This window comes from Poecilia reticulata, chromosome 6 (genome assembly GCF_904066995.2).
Source record: "Poecilia reticulata chromosome 6, P_reticulata-male-v2, whole genome shotgun sequence".
Taxonomy (NCBI): Eukaryota; Metazoa; Chordata; class Actinopteri; order Cyprinodontiformes; family Poeciliidae; genus Poecilia; species Poecilia reticulata.
In genome coordinates, this window is record NC_088835.1 from 21,242,102 (window position 1) to 21,260,811 (window position 18,710).

Sequence of the window (18,710 nt, forward strand, 5' to 3'; positions counted from 1 at the left end):
ATTCCCTGAAGGAAACTTTAAATATGTGCAAAGTGAGCTTATGCACAATCATAAAAAATGTGACAGTGTCAGTCATGAAAAATGGAGATCACAATTTCTTCAAACATTAAAACAACAAAAAAAACAACAACTTTAATCTAAAACACTTTTTGCAAAGTAATTTTTCTTCTAGGCACTATTTATTGTCTTCCTGGTACTGTATTGATAACAATATATTTGAAAATGATTAATTTTAGTAATTAAATTAAAAACTAGACTCATTATATGTGATAAGTACACTGACAGTCTTATATTTCAAGTTTTTATTAATGTTAATCTTATAATTAATGAAAATCAAATATACATGCTGTGGACTATTGACACTTATCACCAACACAACCCTTAAGGAGGATAAGCCGCAGAAGGTAATTGCTGTGGCAGCAGACTGTTCACAGAGGGCCTGCATTCATTCAAATTAAAGGAAAGATGAGCAGAAGGGGGGGAAGAAATCTGTTAGTCGTAACCCCTATGGTCTACAACTAGAAGACTCTCATTGTTCCTTATGTTAAGCCACTCCTGATCAGAGACAGTTGCGGCATCATGGAGACTTTTAGTAAGTTTTTTAAAATCCTTGTCTCACATAAAAGTTAATTTTCTATTCTGTTTATAAATTAAGGTACCGCACTCTGGAGACGAGACAGGAGGCACAGATCCTAATTTGCTTGAGGTGCAGTGTGAAGCCTCCACAATCGGGGATGACTTGAGGAGAAATGTCATCTCATTTGGTTGGTCTGATGTGTAGATACCAGGAAATGTTATGGAACTCCATGCTTCCCACTGCTTACGAGCTGCATGGATGACTTGGCACCTGCCTACAAAGGAACAAATACATGCTTTTAATGACCATGCATCACTGTGATTGTTTGACCAACAAATGATAAAACAATGCCAACAAATGCTTTTTGTTTGCTATGGTTTGGTTTGGCTGCTTTAACCTCAAGGGTTAAAGCAACCCGGGCTTCCTTAACACTCCAGCAACTAAACAAGAGAGAAGAGAGAAATCAGACTCTCCCTTCTGGGCTAGTATTGGTATACCTTCATTACCTAATGAACAAAACAAATCCGTCTTATTTATCATCAACAGGCAGGGAAAGATGAAGAAAAAAAAAAAAAACACTTCCGTAAGATGATGCCAGCGTCCCTGAAGGAAAGCTGGGGGATCAAATGAGTTCCAGTTCATCCATGGAAAAAAAGATTTTGACCTGCCAACTAAAGCAGGTGCAACCTTGGAAAGGCCCATTATACAGCCTCTGGATTCAACAAAGGCAAGCAGGTTAAAGCCTTGTGCTAGTAAAACCAATACCGGAGTGATTTGTTTGGCAACATGCTGCCAGTAAGTTGTTTTCACTGAACAGAGCAGAAGGATGTTTATGCGAAATGCTGAGGGTTTTAGCCAATACTAACTAATTAAGAGCAGAGAACCATAGATTTTAATAACCGTGAGGATGCTGGTTAAAATTAATTATTGAGAAAAAAAAAATACAGCAACAACAAATTCTCAAGTGGCTGTGTTCACAGATCACCGAAATATTTCAAATCGAACACCCCAAATTTTCTGAAGGCAATGAGACAGGGTTAAAGTACCAGCATTTAAACATGTACAATGCAAATAGATGGCATTTTCTTTAATATGGGCAATATGGCCAACACCCCAGGCAGCGCTGTTTAAGGGGCTGAAATAAGTATGGAGCTAAAACAGTGTCAGTATTCACAACTGCACAGGATGATACACAATATTTATAAATACACATAATTCACTTTGTGTTTTGGAGGACAAAGTCTTTGTGGACCACTTTCTTTCACGGGATGTAGGAGTCTGTCGCGCAATCAGAAGGATTTTATGCCTCAGTGATTCCAGACAAAGAAATAAATATTTCCTTCTCTTCACTTGCCATCAGTTGAGTTTTTGTTAGATTTCCCATTAAATGCAGAATCAAAAGCTGCAAGTTGGAGACCAACTTCAGCTTGGTCTACGCCGATTTCACCCACTACAACACATCTGCTTTCGGCTCCGACTGCTGTATTCTCTCTCGGGTTAATAAAAAAAAAAAAAAAAAAAATTCTTAAAAATTCTGATTCAAGGAGTTTTTAATTGTCATGCCAGTTTGTGGTGTGAAATTTGCCCTCAGGTCCCAGATTAAGAAATTTAAATTAATTGATTACATTGATATAATTTATTCAAGGACCTTCCTAATATACAAAGGCTATTATTGCCTTGGGACCGAAGACAATTTTCTTCTTCAGTAACTGATTTTACATAAGTTTTACTCCCACGTGGTGCGCTCTTATGATTAGCTGAAACAAAGATATGCCTGATTGCCGATTTTTCTCTTGTGGGGACTTGTGGGTTGAGCCATGTCAGGGGAGTCTCACAATTCACAAAAATGCAGGGAAGTCCACAGACCAGAAACGATTTGTAAATCAAGATATATTTGTGTTTTACATATAAAAAAGATACAAGTGCGAGTCTTGTTCTGTTCACTTGTAAATATTGCTTTGTGCACACACGACTCACCCTGTGAATCTCATTCTGTGCATTTTGTAAATCTTGTTCTGTGCATTCATGAATATTGAGACTGTTTTAGCTCCATATTCATCTTATTTTAAGTTTTGAGCAAAAGCCCGTGTGGAAAGCATAAAAAAAAAAAAAGCCATTGCTGGTGTTGCCGATTTAAGTTTCTCAGTTTAAAAGAGTATGGAGATCTCAATCAAGCAAAGAAGGGAAAGGAAAGTACCACAGGAAACCTCAAAACTGAGACAAAGATATAAAAAAGGCACATATACAGAGTTTGTAGTGAACAGTTTATTACAAGTCTGTCAGGACACCAAGCAGTGACTTCCCAACAAAGAAACTCAAAAAAAAAGCTCATCTTACATTCGGCATCTACTTTAGCTTTTGTCCATGTAGGCACTGCTGACTAAAATGCAAAAGGGTTTATGCACAGATTCCAGTTGCTTTATCAATTCTACTTTATAAATCTTTGTTGAGAACAGTACAGTAATCACAAGCACAACACTAGAAAAAAAAAAAAGTACAAAGTCAATATTTTCGAAGGAAAAGTGAACAGTCCTGTACCCAAGGGCTTTAAGGGAACCCCACAATTTTGCTGAGAGAAGATCAAAGTCTGTAAACTAGCCCAAACTGACATTTTATCACATTGCCAATCCACAGTGCTGCTACATACACACTTAATGACATTAACATTCAAACCAAACCAGTTCTGTGAACACAATCATCCATGCTCCAACAATTGATCAGTAGGCCCATGAGGAGGCTCGGATGGACAGCAACAAAGAATACAGGACAGAAAATGTTGTGGGGTAAATGGCGGAGCCCTTGACGGGTTGTAAAACTCTGCACGCAACACCTGGGATGCACTTTTTTTCCTACCTACCCACATTTCTTCAAAAATAAAAACACAAAAAAAATAAAATAAAAAATCACATGCACAGTTCAGAGCTGTGGGCTGAAAGTGTTCAGAGCCAAGAGTCATGGCACACAATCGACTTATTAAATCCATTTCCCAGAGTGCTGCCAGCCGTAGAAGCCCCACTCGCTCAGCTAGCTGCCACACCAAAGAGCCTGGACACAGCGACACGCCAAAGACCCGCCCGCGCTCTCAGTGACACTCATTCTCGCATGTACATATATACACAATCATACCTTAAAACACAAATGGCTGGTTACAAAAGTCTAAGTACATTTGAACCATAATAACAGTTGCATCTTCATCTATGCTTTCACTTCACTGAGCTTCCTTTTCCCCATTCTCAACCTCCATTGCCTCCTCGCCGTTCTCCTTACTCTCGGGTTTCACCTTCTCTGCTTCTTTCTGCTCGAAAAGGAAAACAATATCTATATTAGCGCTCCAAGTCGCTTTTAGGTGATTTATGCCGCCCTCTAGTGGCAACAGGGCAGTTGTATGCAAAGAAAAATGCCCTCACCTTTGAATCCCTTTCTGCAAATTTCTGGAACATGTTCGCATAGATGCGTTTGTCCTTTTCGTGCTGCTCCTTAATGCGTTTCTGACACAGGAGCACCTAATTTGACAAGGAGATAACCAGCTATTTAACAAAACTAAAGGCAAGCACCAAAAAGGAAACCAGTGAAAGTTACAAGACATTTTTTTGAAGTACTGATAATTTCATATCATTGATATGAAATTCATAATTTTCTAATTGAATATTCAAATATTCAATTTTTTTGACAGCTTCCTCAATGACGATGGATCTAATTTTTAAAAGGTGGATTAAAGAAGTCTCCTTTGCAGTAGGGCTGAAACGATTAATTGGACTAATTGTGATTAACTTATTGAAATAATTTAGTAATTACTCATTAACTGGAGTATTCAGACTCTAAAAAGGCTACCTCCTGAAAAAAACAATACCATCATAGGAGTACTTAAGCCAGACCCATTCCCACCTATATAACATGGGTAAAACTATTTAGCAAATAATTAATCTGAATAATCAGATGGTATAGATCCACTATGAGATGCTTTTACCAAGCCTTTATTCTCAGTGGCTAAGAAAAGCACGTGGAACTTTTCACATTTTTATTTGTTGAAAACCAGCTTCCTGTCTACTTTATGTCCAAAATCCAAATAAAATCCCAAACAAAGTGGTTTTAATGCAAAAATGGGCAAAACCTTATGAGGAATTAGTACTTGGTGTTATACCTGACTTTTTGCGGCTTTGTTGGAAGGATACAGCTGAACAACTCGCTGGAAATCATCTCTTGCCTTCTCAAATTCATTCATACCGAACAGCGCCTCTCCCCGTCGGAACAAAGCCTTCTCATTTGTAGAATCCATTTCCAGGGCCTGCAACAGGAAATGGTGGGGTCTTTTTGAGATTTAAACAACTCGCCTTCTGCAAAGCGCAAAAACCTCATCTGAAAGACATCTGTTCAGTCTTCCCTTTCAGGAATTAGGGAAGTCAAATACCTTGTCACAGTTTTCAAAGGCTTTGTTTGGCTCATGCATTTTAAGGTAGCACATGGCCAAGTTCAGATGTGCAGCCAGTCGCAGGGCTTTTGCCTTCTTTTCATCCTCATCCGACAAGCCAGACTCATGCTCTAGCCAGGCAACAATCTTTTTGTACTGCACAGACGCCTGTTTGTATTTCCCATCCTGTAACAGAACATTCCCGGGTCAGAATACATAGCAAGGACACACAGAGCAATTAAATCCAGAATAAAATCTTTTGGCTTTTTAACAAACATAATGTACCTTAAAACACTGGGTTCCTTTCTCCTTGACAATACCGCTTTGCTCCAGCTTTTCCATTGTGTTCATTTCCCACGACTCCTTAGCCTGTTAGAGAAAAATAAGTCAAATGTGAGGAAACTTGATCAATAACTACCTGTCACAGATCTTTGTGATATGCTTACCTTCTCAAAGGCTGTTAGCTTAATCTTGTACTGCAACGTTGCGCCACCAGGAATACAATAATTTTCACTTCCATCAAGCCCAAAGCCGTACCTACAAAATAAACACAGATGTTAAACCGTACACACACCAATACCAATGTGTTAAACCGTACACACACCAATACCAATACCAATTTGGAGACCACAAATCTCTGGTCATGTTTATGGACTGAAGCCCACTAATGTACAGACTGAACATGCAATCTCCACTCAGAAATCCCAGGCCAGGATTTTAACCCAAGGCGTTCTTGCAGCAAGGCAATAAACGGTACCAATATCACACAAGAGACAAGATAAACTAAAACATAATCATACTTAGGTTTCATAATGAAGAGTGCCTCTTCTCCCTGCTCCATGGCCATGATGGCTTTCTCCACACCGCTGGGCAAGCCAAAACTCTCTCCATCCCCAATCTCAAATTTCAGCTCCCTCTCATCAAAAACGCGCCCATCGCATGTACCTTGAACAAAGGCTGAAACAGAAACGCTGGGATTAACTCGTGACAAACCTTAGGGGCGTGTACTACAAAGCAGGGCTTTCTTTGAGGAGTCAGCAATGAAAGCTGTGTTTAAGTGATGCTGTGAAGCTGGTCATCAACTCAAAAGAGTTTCAGTCTTCGAACACATGCATGTTTGTGAAACACTGAAATAAGTGGGCCAATCACAAAGAAGATGCAGGCAAAAAGTTGCCAACAAACCACAATCTAAGAAAATTATCCACAGAGAGAAAATAGATTCAGTCATGCAAGAGGCAATATGACAAATGTCTAAATCCGTTGGGTCTAAACTCTTCGCCATGCCGGCCATCCAGATGAAGTACTTGTGAGCCAAATTAGGTTTTACTAAAACAAAACAAAAATATGGCCAGTTTAACAAAAAAATTCTTGAAATCTCAAACCTGTTTTTATGGAACACACAAAGTAGTCTAATTTTATAGAAAAAGAAATCATTGTCAAACTAAGACAAAAAATATGTATGTATATTTTTCCTAACAAAAACACAATTCTGTTGATGAAACTATTCTTCTAAAAATAAAAAAAAATTAAAAAAAAACGTTCATCTGCACCCACAGCCTGCCAGATGTGACCGTTCAGAATTTACATTTGTAGATAAACCGTCTTTGTTTTAGGTAAAGAAGGCTGAAATCCGTTGAAAACCGTGGTTACTGAAATAAGTACCACCCAGAGCAGTTCTCACTGGTCTTGAAAGTGTAGCTAAACCAGTTTTACAACCTACTTAAGCATTTTTCTATTCAAGTGTGGATAATGAGAAAACAATCAGCTAACCTTTAAAATGTGAATATGCACACTTGTTCACTTCTGCATGAGGCCATGTGTTGCCACGGTTCATAAATTTGATCAAATCTAGCTGGATTTGATCAAATTTATGAACCGCAGGATTATCACACTTAAAATCTGATCAGCTCTTAAAAGTTTTCTTTTTCAAAAAACAAATCCGTCAGACTGCTCGATTTGTCATGCGACATGATGCTTTACAGTGAACGAAGCAGAATGACTGTTAGGATAAAACTATTTAGCATAAACTCAAGATATAAAATTTTTAAATAAAACATTAAGGATTTTGATTTATATTTATTGCTATATTAACTTCGTAATTAAAACCATCAACCACTCAAATGATACCTTCCACCACAGCTCCTTCATTGGGCTTGGAATAACCCTCTCCTTTAGTGATGATACGCCGAATGATTCCTCCGTCTTCCTCCTCGGTTATGTCTTCCCCACGAAATTCAAACAGTTCCACCTGCATTTATGCAAATGAATAAGTAAACATTTTGACTTTCCAGGCCAACAATAAGCAATAACACATGGAAGCAGTCCACTACAGGCACGGGTGAGTTTACAGTTTCAAGCGGCACCAAAGTTTGTACAAAATAAATTAGGTGAGAAATAACTAGAAGGCTTCCCATCATTCCTATTAAGATAATACTGTAACAAGCGTACAGTGACGAGGTTTAGAAAATAAAATAACTCATTTCTATCATTAGATTAAAAAAAAGGAATACAAGAAATCTGAATGAGATTTATTAAAATAACAGCTTTTTATTTGGTGGTACCTTATTGGAAACAATGTCAAGACCAACTTCACTACAAGGCTGTTTGACAAAGCAGAACGGGTCAATCACATGCAATTTGATTGTTATTACTTTTTTAATACAAGATAATGGAGCACTAAGATCTGGTAGGAATTTTACGCGAGCTGGACAGATCATTAAGGGCTCTCTTAGAAGTGCTGTCTGCGTTCTCATTACCAGGAATGCTCACGTGTGGTGGGACGCAACAAAAATCAATATTTAAACTCAGACGTTTTAAAAGCTCTGTTGCTTTAAAAGAACAGAACGGCAAAAGATGTAATATCGGCATGACAGACAGCTGAAGCCTTTGGCTGCTGCTCATTTAAGAATTTTGCTCGAGTCCATGTACAAATCAGTAATATATATTACAACATTAATAAACTCAACATCTTAATTCAGCAGCGTCATGTATATAGACTTCTTTCCAGCTTTAAATAAAGCAATAAAAAAAAATCCTGATTTACATTTTCAACTGTACCTCAAAAACAAGAGTGGCTTTGGGAGGTATTTTGGGTGGGCTGCCTGCAGATCCATAAGCATACTCTGGCTTGCAGATGAGCTGACACAGCTCTCCCACTCTCATTGTAGCCACGCCAATATCCCATGCCTTAATTACTTGACCTAAAATGAGAGAGAACTTGAATAACCCCGATAGTTGTGCAACTATGACTGAGAAGTATTGATGTCTTTTAGATAGGAGACCAACCTTTGCCCAGCTCAAAGGAAAATTTCTCTCCTCTGTCCCTGCTCGAGTCAAAATGTGCCCCGTCCAAGAGAGTGCCCACATAATGGACAAACACTTTATCACCAGTCATAGGGAAGTCTGTGCCTGTGCCTTCCCGTTTCACCAGCTGTAAGGAGAGACATTTGCAGAAGTTATGGAAAACTGTTGAGCCAAATTTTAGTCTGTGTCCTGCTTAGCCACTGTACAGTTAAGATTCTGTACATCAAAAAAAAAATTATTTTAAAAGAAATCCATTCAGGATCGTTCTCCTGTATGGAGCGCAAATAGCTCCGTGCAGCACCGAGACCGACTGTACAGATCCTTCTGGAAATGCACGCTGTTGCACTGCAAGTATTAAATTTCACATTTATCCAAGAATCAGACGACATAAAAAGCGAATGCAGTGCAAAAATGATGGGAATATACTGTTGCGACTACTGCGCCTAGCTTGTACGTCCCATTTACATTGAAATTCTGTGCGTCATACAGGCTACACGCAGCTAACATTAGCCTAGCTATTTCTAGCCGGAGTAAAAAGCACCAGTTCGTTTACCTTTAAAACACCTCCATCTTTCTTTGGTGTGATGTCTTCTCCCTCCATGGGCATGGCGTTTTGCCCCTCGCTGTTCTGTTCCTCTGCAGTCATCGTTTTTGGGTCAGATTCCCCCCTATCCCTACAACGCAGCACGAACTGACACTTGCTACCAACCACGCCAAGTGCAGCAAGCAACAACTAACGTCAACACAAGTAGCAGCAAAGGCTTCGTTTGGCTGCCCCGCTGTTAGTTCTTCTCTTCCGTTTTGCAGTTGGAAATTAAATGCACAATCAAATAACTACCCAATAATACAGCTATCTGTGGTGTTAGACAGCTTCTAGTTCACGTTGGGCAGCTGACAGGCGCTTAGAGGAGCAGAGAACTTTCCAGACAGTCGACCTGGATCAACAGCGACGAATGCGCTGTTGGGTGGCGTTTCACGTCTCTACAACCAGACACCACAAAGGCGGTGCAAAGCTAAAGGAATTGAACAAATACAAGATTTAAAAACAATTTACATCCAATTTTAATGCAACAGCATTTTTTTTTAAATATTCTGTAAAATTGTAATGCAGACTATAAAGCGAACAAGATAAAGCTTGTATTATAATTGCCCCGCCCACATAAGTTGTTTCTTATAGTAAAACATGCACTTCTTTTTTTTATCCTGCCTCCTATTGGCCACCGTTTGTGACCACTTCTGAGTGTTGGCGCGGTTGTTGAAAACCCGGGAGTTGAACAAAGTACGTTTCAAAACTTCATCCCTGTGGTGAGTTCACCGCTTTGCCGATATATATACGTATATAATGAATGCGAGAAGATATCAATAACTGTTAACCGTGCTTTTAGCTACTTACGACTAGTACTTTTTTGAGTGACACATGTCCCATTCAGACTCCGAATGAACTGTTAGATGCGTAACAGATCATTTAATGGTAGGAGGAAATCGCTTCCTTGTGACAGGATAGTGTCAGTCTTTGAATTTATGGCAACTATGAATGCAAAAAGATAGATCTGCTTTGGCCCCAGATATGAAATGTCTTCATCTGCAGGCGAATCTCAAGTCTTTTTGCCCAAACTTGAAAGGGCTTTCTTCCTCCAAAGAGACGCAGGAACAACTCATCTCAGTGACATCTTTTATTTATCTTTTCTTTAGATGGCTCTCATCAACAGCATACGAGCAAACGTGTGGTTCACATGAGTAGGTCACAGAGTAGTCAATGAGTAGTCAAGGAATAGGCTGAAAACCTACAAACAGATAAGATAAATTGGATCACAATGAGTTAATTTTAACTTTAATTAACTAGTTTCTCAAGTAAAGATTTAATTACTTACTTTTAAGTTAACAGTGAATAAATAAATAAACTATATTCCAAATAGTTCAATTAATTTGTTTCCAAACACATGACAAATCAAACCAATCTATTTTGGTCTTCTGAATGCAATTTGAATGATGTAAACTGTGAATAACGTCCAATCCTACCTACCAGTGGTGTCTTTGAGGAAGCTCCCAGTTGAGGTTCTTTGTCTGAAGAGAGATCATTCTGAGCACAGGTGTGCCAAGTTACCTTATAGATTTGGCTGCTGAGTTTGAGAAGTGAAAGGGGTGGGTGCGCTTGATTGTTTGTGAGGTGCGTGCCAGTTGGGTGGAGATGGGAAATACATTCAAAAGTGTACCATTTGCTGTTTTAACTTGACATTTACTGATAATTTTATTGTATGATTTTCAAGTATTGTGTTTTATCAAGTCCAAAGTCAGAGCAACCATTTGACAGAATATTTTAGAGCACTCAATGTTTCTTCTTTACTGACGAGCCTTTTCGAAAATACAGGTTTCCTTTTTTCCAACAGGATGTAGCACCAGTCCATACCTACAAAAGCTTCTATACCTGATTTTGTGACCATAGCATCACTGTGTTTAACCTAACAATTAGGATGACTTAATTGAAACATAACCTTACATGCCCAGGTATGTAAGGTTGGGTCTATCTTATTCTTATATTTTTTTTTCTTGCAGGCACTTTAGGAGCATGGAAAATGGAAGGGACTCATTTCCCTTTCCCTATAAGCCCTACGACATCCAGGAGCAGTTCATGAAAGCGCTCTACAGTGCCCTGGACCAAGGCAAAGTGGGCATCTTTGAGAGTCCAACTGGAACAGGCAAGTCTTTAAGTCTCATATGTGGAGCCCTGAGCTGGCTGACAGACTATGAGGAGAAGAAGAGACAGGAGGCTGCCGCTCTGCTGCAGGAAGGAGAAGCGTCCCTCTCCGCCTCTGCTGCTCCGTCATCCAGCAGCAGCTCTGCATCTGCAGAGCCCGACTGGATCTCCGACTTTGTCCAGAAGAAGGCAGAACGTGACCTGGTGTCAAAGTTAAAGGTGGGGGACGTTCGAATGGCAGCTTTTATTTATTTATTTTTTCATTAATAAAGTTTAAACTTTTTGATCCAGGAGGAGGAGCTGAAGAGGAAGAAGAGAGAAGAGCGAATGGAGATGATCAGAAATAATATTCATCTAAAGTATGCAAGTAAAAGAAAGGTAAGACTGTTTGGAGAGCCCCCACGTTCAGAATCCATCCTTACACATTTCATACAGGTAGATGGAAATGTTTAACTGTGACCTCACCTCAGAGCTGCGAAGAGGACGAAGCATTCAAGCTGCTTCAGCTCAGTAAGGAGGAACAAACCACGACGCCAGGAGATCAGGAGGACGAGGAGCTTATCGTTGCAGAGTATGAGAGTGATGATGAATCCAAGAGTAAGAGCAGGTGAGTGAATACTTTCATCGACTGCACTCTCACGGGTGTCATGAAAAGCCTGAAAAAGCGATTAAAACAAGGTGTCTTTGCTTACCAGATTCTTCGGAGGTGAGGATGAGGAGGACGAGGAGCTGGTTGAAGAGCATGTAACTAAGGTGACGAAGTCAGCATAAACATGATCTCAAAATAGATGATAATGTGTGTTTATCTTGATTCTGATGTGAGTGTGAACGTCCCTGCTTGCAGATTTACTACTGCAGTCGCACTCACTCCCAGCTGGCCCAGTTTGTCCATGAAGTTCAGAAAAGCCCCTTCGGTACGAACATCAGTCTGGTCACGCTGGGTTCTCGGCAGGTATGGGTGCACACACACACGTGTGCACACGCACGCACGCACACACTCTTTTACAAGAACAATGATAATATTTAAAAAAAAAACATTGAACATGATATCTGGTATAGTTTGGGTTTTCATCCTTTACAAACTGGGACTTGAGAGGTTTTTGGCTGGCTTTTTGTAGGGCAGCCTTTTTTTATTATTTACTTTACTGTAACTGATTCTGCAGCTTGTTATAGTCTGACATTTGAGGAATGTTATGGTGGAGGGTTAGTTTTTCACCACACAGACCAGAATGTTCCATTTTAGAACCAAATTTTCCTTTAAACTTCTCAACAATTTTTTCTATGGTGCTGTTTGCTCACTATTATAGTCTTATAATAGCTGTTCTGTGAACGTCTGAAACGTTCACAGAACAGCTAGATTTATGCTAGCTGTTCCGATACACACAGGGACCCTAGTTATTAAATAGTTGATTTATGCAAGGAGTTATTGCAGGGTATTTTATTTAGGTGTATTCGAAAAAGGGACTTGACAAGAAGTCATTTGTGTTTGTTTAAAATAAACATTTTCCTTTCATCTCACAGTTTTGTTCTGATGCAAATTACAAAGAAAAGTATTTAACACACACTTAACTGACTACAACTTATCCTGATAATAAACAAAGCAACAAATAAAAAACAAAAACAAAAGCTTTAGTCCACTTTATCGCTCGGCTTCACCCGGTAGTCTGCCCCAATAAGATGGATAATTAGGGAGTTCCCTCTAGGTGAAAGTCTGGCCTGGCTGCCATCAAGTGTGCACTCCATGAAGCTAGCCCACAGGAAGTTGACCTCAAAGAAAAAGAAACTAGTCTTCAAAATAAAAGCATAACAAAGCAAATTTCCTGTTGTGTCTGTGTGCACCTCAGCTTAATGATGGAAATGCTTTACAGCACCCTTACCACTGAGATGTTTTTTGACAGTCATGTTCAGTTAAAACAGACCACTTTTTTTAAGCATAATCACTAAACAAAAATTGACAGGTTGCCAATAAGGCTGATCCCGTTTTCCTTGCCACTGAGCACTGTTCTTTGCAGAACCTGTGCGTTAACGAGGAGGTCCGGCGGCTGGGCAGCATCCAGCACATTAATGACCGCTGCATGGAGATGCAGAAAAACAAACACGGTGAGAGCCATTTAGCCACAACATTACTCGGTTCACAAAGTAAGTTCATTTTCTGTTGGCTTATTATTTTTTCCCTCGTTCTTTTGTTTGCAGAGAAGCAGCACCACGAAGGCGGTGCAAAACGAAAGAGGGGTCCACCGAAGAGTGTGTGTCCTTACAACAAAGCTTTGGCTCTGCAGCAGATGAGGGATGAAGTTCTGGGGACGGTGCAGGACATAGAGCAGCTGCTGAAGCTGGGCAAGGAAACAAAAGCATGTCCCTATTATTCCACACGTCTTGCTGTCCCACCTGCACAGGTAAATGTATCCACTTATACCCTTTTAGCCCTCTCTGATAGTGTGTTCACGCCGCTAAAGCTAGACGTGGATTTAATAATAAAAGCATTTTTTGGTTTTATTTCTATGCAGCTGGTCGTTTTGCCCTATCAGATGGTTCTTCATGAGGGGACGAGAAGGGCAGCAGGTGTCCAGCTAAAGGGACAGGTACATTTATACATTATTTGTATAAATAATTTCTACCCAATTTAGCCTAAAAAGCATTTTTAATTACATTTTAAATGCATGCAATGCTGTTAAACTGTGCTAATCTGATTCAGAGATGTATGGAGAAAAGTATTTGCCTATTTAGCTTCTGATTTCATTTGATATTTACTAGAAATAAATGAATCTTCTATTGCAGCAGCAAAATTAAACACAAAAATACGTCATACTTGAATTTTACTACAAGGGGAATGGTTTCGGTCCGTATCCAGCTGGAAGACCTAATGGTGACCCATACTCAGTTTATTGATTGACCCCAACAGAATTTTACTGGAACTCTCTTATTTTCATTCTATCGTAATTCATGTTGGGATTAACTCTTTCTGTTTAGCAAACTTCACACATGTTAAGTAAGTCTGGAGGGCTCTGCAACCGGGATGCCTAACTTCGTATTTTAAAAACAGGTGGTGATCATAGACGAAGCGCACAACCTTAGTGACACTCTCTCCTGTATACACAGCGCAGAGCTCAGCGGAGCGCAGGTAAACTCTTTCTAAGTCTCAATTGTGTTCGGTCTCAGCGTTGATGCTCCTAACGTCTGAATTTTCTGCAGCTTTGCCGCGCCCAGTCCCAGCTCACCCAGTACGCCGACCGCTACAAGTGAGTGCTGAGACAGAATCAAATCATACATTCAGTTTTATCTCGCATTGTTCTTATTCAATATGCACCCGTTTCAAACACCAGGAACAGACTGAAGGCAAAGAACTTGATGTACATCAAACAGATTCTGTTTGTGATAGAGGGACTCATCCGTGTGCTGGGAGGTGAGTGTCTCCCAACTTCCAAACAAAACTTTTGGGGTGCTTCATAATAATCCTGGCTTTTCTCACCGTTTTCCTGTTCCAGGTAAAGTTGGACAGAATCCACAGAGTCAGACTACACAAGCAGGTCAGTCGGGGATAAACGTGTGTAACGCAGTTATTGGCGAACCTTGAAAAGTTGCTCACTAGAATTTTTTTTCTTTTTTCCCCCCTCAGGGACTGAAATGTATACTATTAACAACTTCCTCTTCAAAGCTCAGATTGACAACATCAACTTGTTTAAGGTAGTTATTTTTTTAGCCCAAAAACATGTCGGATGTTCAGTTTTACCAAAATAATTCACATTTATGTTACTGATCTTCCTACCTTAGTTACAAAGGTACTTTGAAAAGAGCATGATCAGCAGGAAGGTAAGCATTTCTTTTGTTAGCTTGATTAATATGATGCACATAAAACATTATAATGTCTTGCTTACGTTTTTAAACCTTTTCAACCTCTGTCGGCAGCTGGGTGGATTTGTGGAGAAGTACGCTGGCTCTGGTGTAACTCTGCACACCCACAGCAGCTCCAACAAGGAGAACCGTCGCACAGAAGGCCTAAATCGCTACCTTCAGGCCTTAAACAGCAACCCCAGCTCCGCACCAGGTTAGCCTCGAGATGCTTCCTCTTTGTAGTTGTTTTATGGACATTTAAGAAACATTCTAGGTGTTATTTTTGTGCATGTGACCACAGCAAATAGCTGTAAGTTTTGCTTATTTTTTGTCATACGCCATGCACTCTCCTGCGAGCAGTTCCTTCAGCAGACCAGCAGGGGGCTTCCGAAGCAGACAAAGTGCTGTCTGCATCTCCTATGATGCAGGTCGAGGGTTTTTTTCTGGCTCTCACCAACAGTAACACTGATGGCAGAGTGGTGTTACAGAAACAAGGTATCCGTCTTTTTTAATACCTTGGAGATGTGTTGGATTTATGTCACAGATGTAAATCAAACACAAAGGCTCAACTGCCCTGGTGTGAGACTGTCCATTTGTTACCCAGGCACTTTGTCCGAGAGCAGCGTCAAGTTCCTTCTTTTGAATCCAGCCGTCCATTTCGCCCAGGTGTTGAAGGAGTGCAGAGCAGTCATCATTGCTGGGGGAACAATGCAGCCTGTGAGTTTATTCTGAGAGAGTTGGACAAACAACAACAAAAGAAGGGTGGCGTAGAGATTTTAAGATTAAAGAAACATATACATGTATAGGTTTCAGATTTCAAACAGGAGCTACTGTTCTCTGCTGGAGTGAAGGAGGAGCGTATCACAGAGTTTTCCTGTGGTGAGTGGCTCTTTTTCTCTCGCATCACTACAGCTTATTGAGCTTTTGTTTATAACGCTCTTTATGTCAGTGGTTCTGTTTATGCGTATTTCTGTTCATAACAGCTACCTAATTAAAATAGATGTCTTTTCCAGAGAAACAAAAAGCTGCACTTGCAGGGCCAGGTTTACACTTAAATAAATATAAGCCCCTATTATTATTATTTATGTATTTACAAATCAATAATTATTTTATTAGTTAATTTACATTAGACTAAAAATCAGATTATTAAGTGACCAGATGACGGCAGCCCTACTTTAGATGTGGATAAGCAGCAGCTTTACTCCAATCTTCTCCCAGATGATCAAGTTTCTCTAGGTCTAAAGGTGCAGGAACAGAGCTAGAGATAGGTTTCAGCGGTAGTTTTTCTTTGCCCAGCGTTTTCATTACAGGAACCGGGAGCAAATTAGACAAAAGCAGGTAGAAACTGACCCTGAAACAGATCTGGTAGGGCTCTAAGGCTGAGACCAGCCATGCTGTGGAAGAAGTTCATTTCAGGCCCTTGCATCAGTGATCTGGTTCTCTTGATCATGACCCACCTCTTTGCTACAGTGGAGATAGTATTTGGAACATTTTTTTTTTTTTTTTAAAACTCTGACAGACCAGAGCACCGTCCTCTTGATACCCCATCACTTTGGAAAAAAGACATCAAGATATTTCAGCTGCTCCACCTGTAGCTGAGTTATTGGTTGGGAACAATCCACAATCAGCTGTTTCTAATTCACTTTAAGCTCAAGTCAGACTAGTTTATCCAAGTGGAACAGTCCTGGTTTATAACTAAAAGAGTAATCCAGATGAAATTGGTTTAAATTGTACATTAAAAGAGGTTTAGATTGCAATAAAGACGTTTCTTTTTTATGACGGATAAGAATTGTCTTTTAGCAACAGTTAACTGTCACACCACTGTAAATGTTGAAAATGTCCTATGTTCTTCAATGGTTAATTTGTATCATTTTAATCCTTTTATTTTACTTCTCGTGAAATCTGCAGGCCATGTGATTCCTCCGGAAAACATTCTTCCTTTTGTCTTATGTGCCGGTCCGTCTGGTCAGGAACTGGACTTTACCTTTCAAAACAGAGACTCTCCTCAAATGGTACAAACAGACACATTTCAATAAATTAACAACTTTTTTATAACTAAAAGAGTAATCCAGGTGAAATTGGATTACTCATTAAGATTACTTATTATTTATTAAGAATAATTGATGTTTTTATTTATTCTTAAGGTTAACACACTTACAAGATAAAACAGTGCTGCAGGTTCAGGGATAAAAGTAGAGGTTTTGAATCCATCAGAAAAAGAAGAAATGATATGTTCCCCATTCATGCATCAAAGCGCATGTCCTTAACCTTTTTATTGAACACAGAAAACTGAAGAAAAGTGTTCGCTGTTGGCTGATGCATTAACAGATGAGAAACGGTGAATCTCTTTGTGTTAATGAATTTGATTAGAGAGGGGGAAAAAACTCTTTTTTCTCAAGGGAAAATTGGTCGATTTTAATCTCTGGCCAATTACTTGGTCCATCTTTTGTGATAAAGTACATTTTTCCAAGTAAATTATAATAAATAGAATTGTGCATGTTTTATTAAGGATTAACAGTAGAGTCTTCTGTCAACAGATGGACGAAACGGGACGCATTCTCTCCAACATCTGCAACGTTGTTCCGGGCGGGGTCGTGTGTTTCTTCCCCTCCTACGAATACTCCCGGAGAATCATTTCTCACTGGGAGGCAAGCGGTGCGCTTACCCGGTTGGGGAATAAGAAAAAGGTATAAACCGGCAGCATATTTTAATAGTAATGAAGAGTGCAAGAAAAAAAAAAAAGAGCACAGCTTTATTAAAGACCTAAATCTCTCCCATCTCACAATCGCTTATCAGATCTTCCAGGAGCCAAAGAAGGCCAACCAGGTAGAGCAGGTGCTAAACGAGTTTTCCCGCTGTATCCAGGTAATGTGAACTTCTCAGCTGGCAGATATCTGATCGTCAGTGATACGGTCATTGTGGCGAGACTTCACAACTGCTTTCATTTCAGAGAAGTGCCGTGGACAGCAGCGGAGGAGTCACGGGAGCGATATTGTTCTCTGTGGTCGGTGGAAAGATGAGCGAGGGGATTAATTTCTCCGATGACCTGGGCAGGTGTGTTAATCACAAACCCCCATGGTTAACAAGCTCCTGTACGCTGCCTGGAATATTAAAAGTTAATTATGCGTGTTTGCGCATATGATTACAGGTGTGTGGTGATGGTTGGCATGCCGTATCCCAACATCAAATCTCCAGAGCTGCAGGAAAAGATGTCGTATCTTGACAAACACCTGGTCAGGTTCTTCTTTCACTAAAAAATAGTTATATTTAAGGTAAAATGTTGTAAGAGATGAATGATTTTACTTCTATGTTGCAGCCTCACAGCCATGGAAAAAACCCTGGACAAGCATTGATAGAAAACCTCTGCATGAAGGCTGTTAACCAGTCTATAGGTACCAATTACAGAAGGTAAATTTAAAAACAATATTTGTTAATCAGGAGGCGTTGACATGTTTGTCCTCTCCAAAGGCAGAGCCATCCGACACAGAGGCGACTATTCCTCCATTGTCCTTTGCGACAGGCGCTACGCTCGGCACGCTACGCTCGCTAAACTCCCCGCGTGGATCAAGAATCGCACCAGCACACACTCAGGCTTTGGCCCTGCTTTCGCTGCGTTGCGGAAGGTGAGAATGAAGCACAGAAGCGCCCCGGAAAGTTTGTTGCATCTCAACTGAACGAAGACAAGTTCATGATATCTGTCTTTTTTTTAATTTTCTGCTTTCCTAGTTCTTCCTGGAGAAAAGGCAGAAACGGGAGTAGATTGTCTCCCACAGAGCTTCTTCATGACCTCAATAAGAATGAAACTGCACAAAATGTAATGTTTATATAAGACTGAGAAATGTTCATAATTAAAGGTCTTATCTTTAAAGAGTTACACCATCACTACCAGCAACATC

General features: G+C 40.0%; 2 protein-coding genes across 2 annotated transcripts; one reads left to right on the forward strand and one right to left on the reverse strand.

Annotated features, from left to right (window-relative positions):
• Positions 1 to 2,822: 2,822 nt before the first annotated feature.
• Positions 2,823 to 9,243, reverse strand: fkbp4 (FKBP prolyl isomerase 4). The gene is made up of 11 exons (XM_008412415.2): positions 8,842 to 9,243; positions 8,271 to 8,415; positions 8,043 to 8,185; positions 7,113 to 7,233; positions 5,786 to 5,942; positions 5,432 to 5,522; positions 5,271 to 5,354; positions 4,986 to 5,171; positions 4,719 to 4,862; positions 3,985 to 4,080; positions 2,823 to 3,872 (listed from the first exon to the last, which is right to left on the reverse strand). Exons 1-11 carry the CDS (start codon positions 8,932 to 8,934, stop codon positions 3,786 to 3,788), a joined length of 1,347 nt encoding a protein of 448 aa, XP_008410637.1. The 5' UTR covers positions 8,935 to 9,243; the 3' UTR covers positions 2,823 to 3,785.
• Positions 9,244 to 9,257: 14 nt separating this feature from the next.
• Positions 9,258 to 18,696, forward strand: ddx11 (DEAD/H (Asp-Glu-Ala-Asp/His) box helicase 11). Its single transcript, XM_008412418.3, has 27 exons — positions 9,258 to 9,593; positions 10,842 to 11,202; positions 11,275 to 11,361; positions 11,454 to 11,590; positions 11,679 to 11,736; positions 11,828 to 11,935; positions 12,996 to 13,083; positions 13,177 to 13,379; positions 13,491 to 13,565; positions 14,027 to 14,104; positions 14,176 to 14,222; positions 14,307 to 14,386; positions 14,469 to 14,510; positions 14,600 to 14,667; positions 14,755 to 14,793; positions 14,890 to 15,028; positions 15,175 to 15,309; positions 15,419 to 15,531; positions 15,621 to 15,693; positions 16,723 to 16,826; positions 17,352 to 17,501; positions 17,611 to 17,679; positions 17,765 to 17,868; positions 17,963 to 18,047; positions 18,131 to 18,206; positions 18,283 to 18,437; positions 18,541 to 18,696. Exons 2-27 carry the CDS (start codon positions 10,855 to 10,857, stop codon positions 18,571 to 18,573), a joined length of 2,694 nt encoding a protein of 897 aa, XP_008410640.2. The 5' UTR covers positions 9,258 to 9,593; positions 10,842 to 10,854; the 3' UTR covers positions 18,574 to 18,696.
• The last annotated feature ends 14 nt before the right edge of the window (positions 18,697 to 18,710 follow it).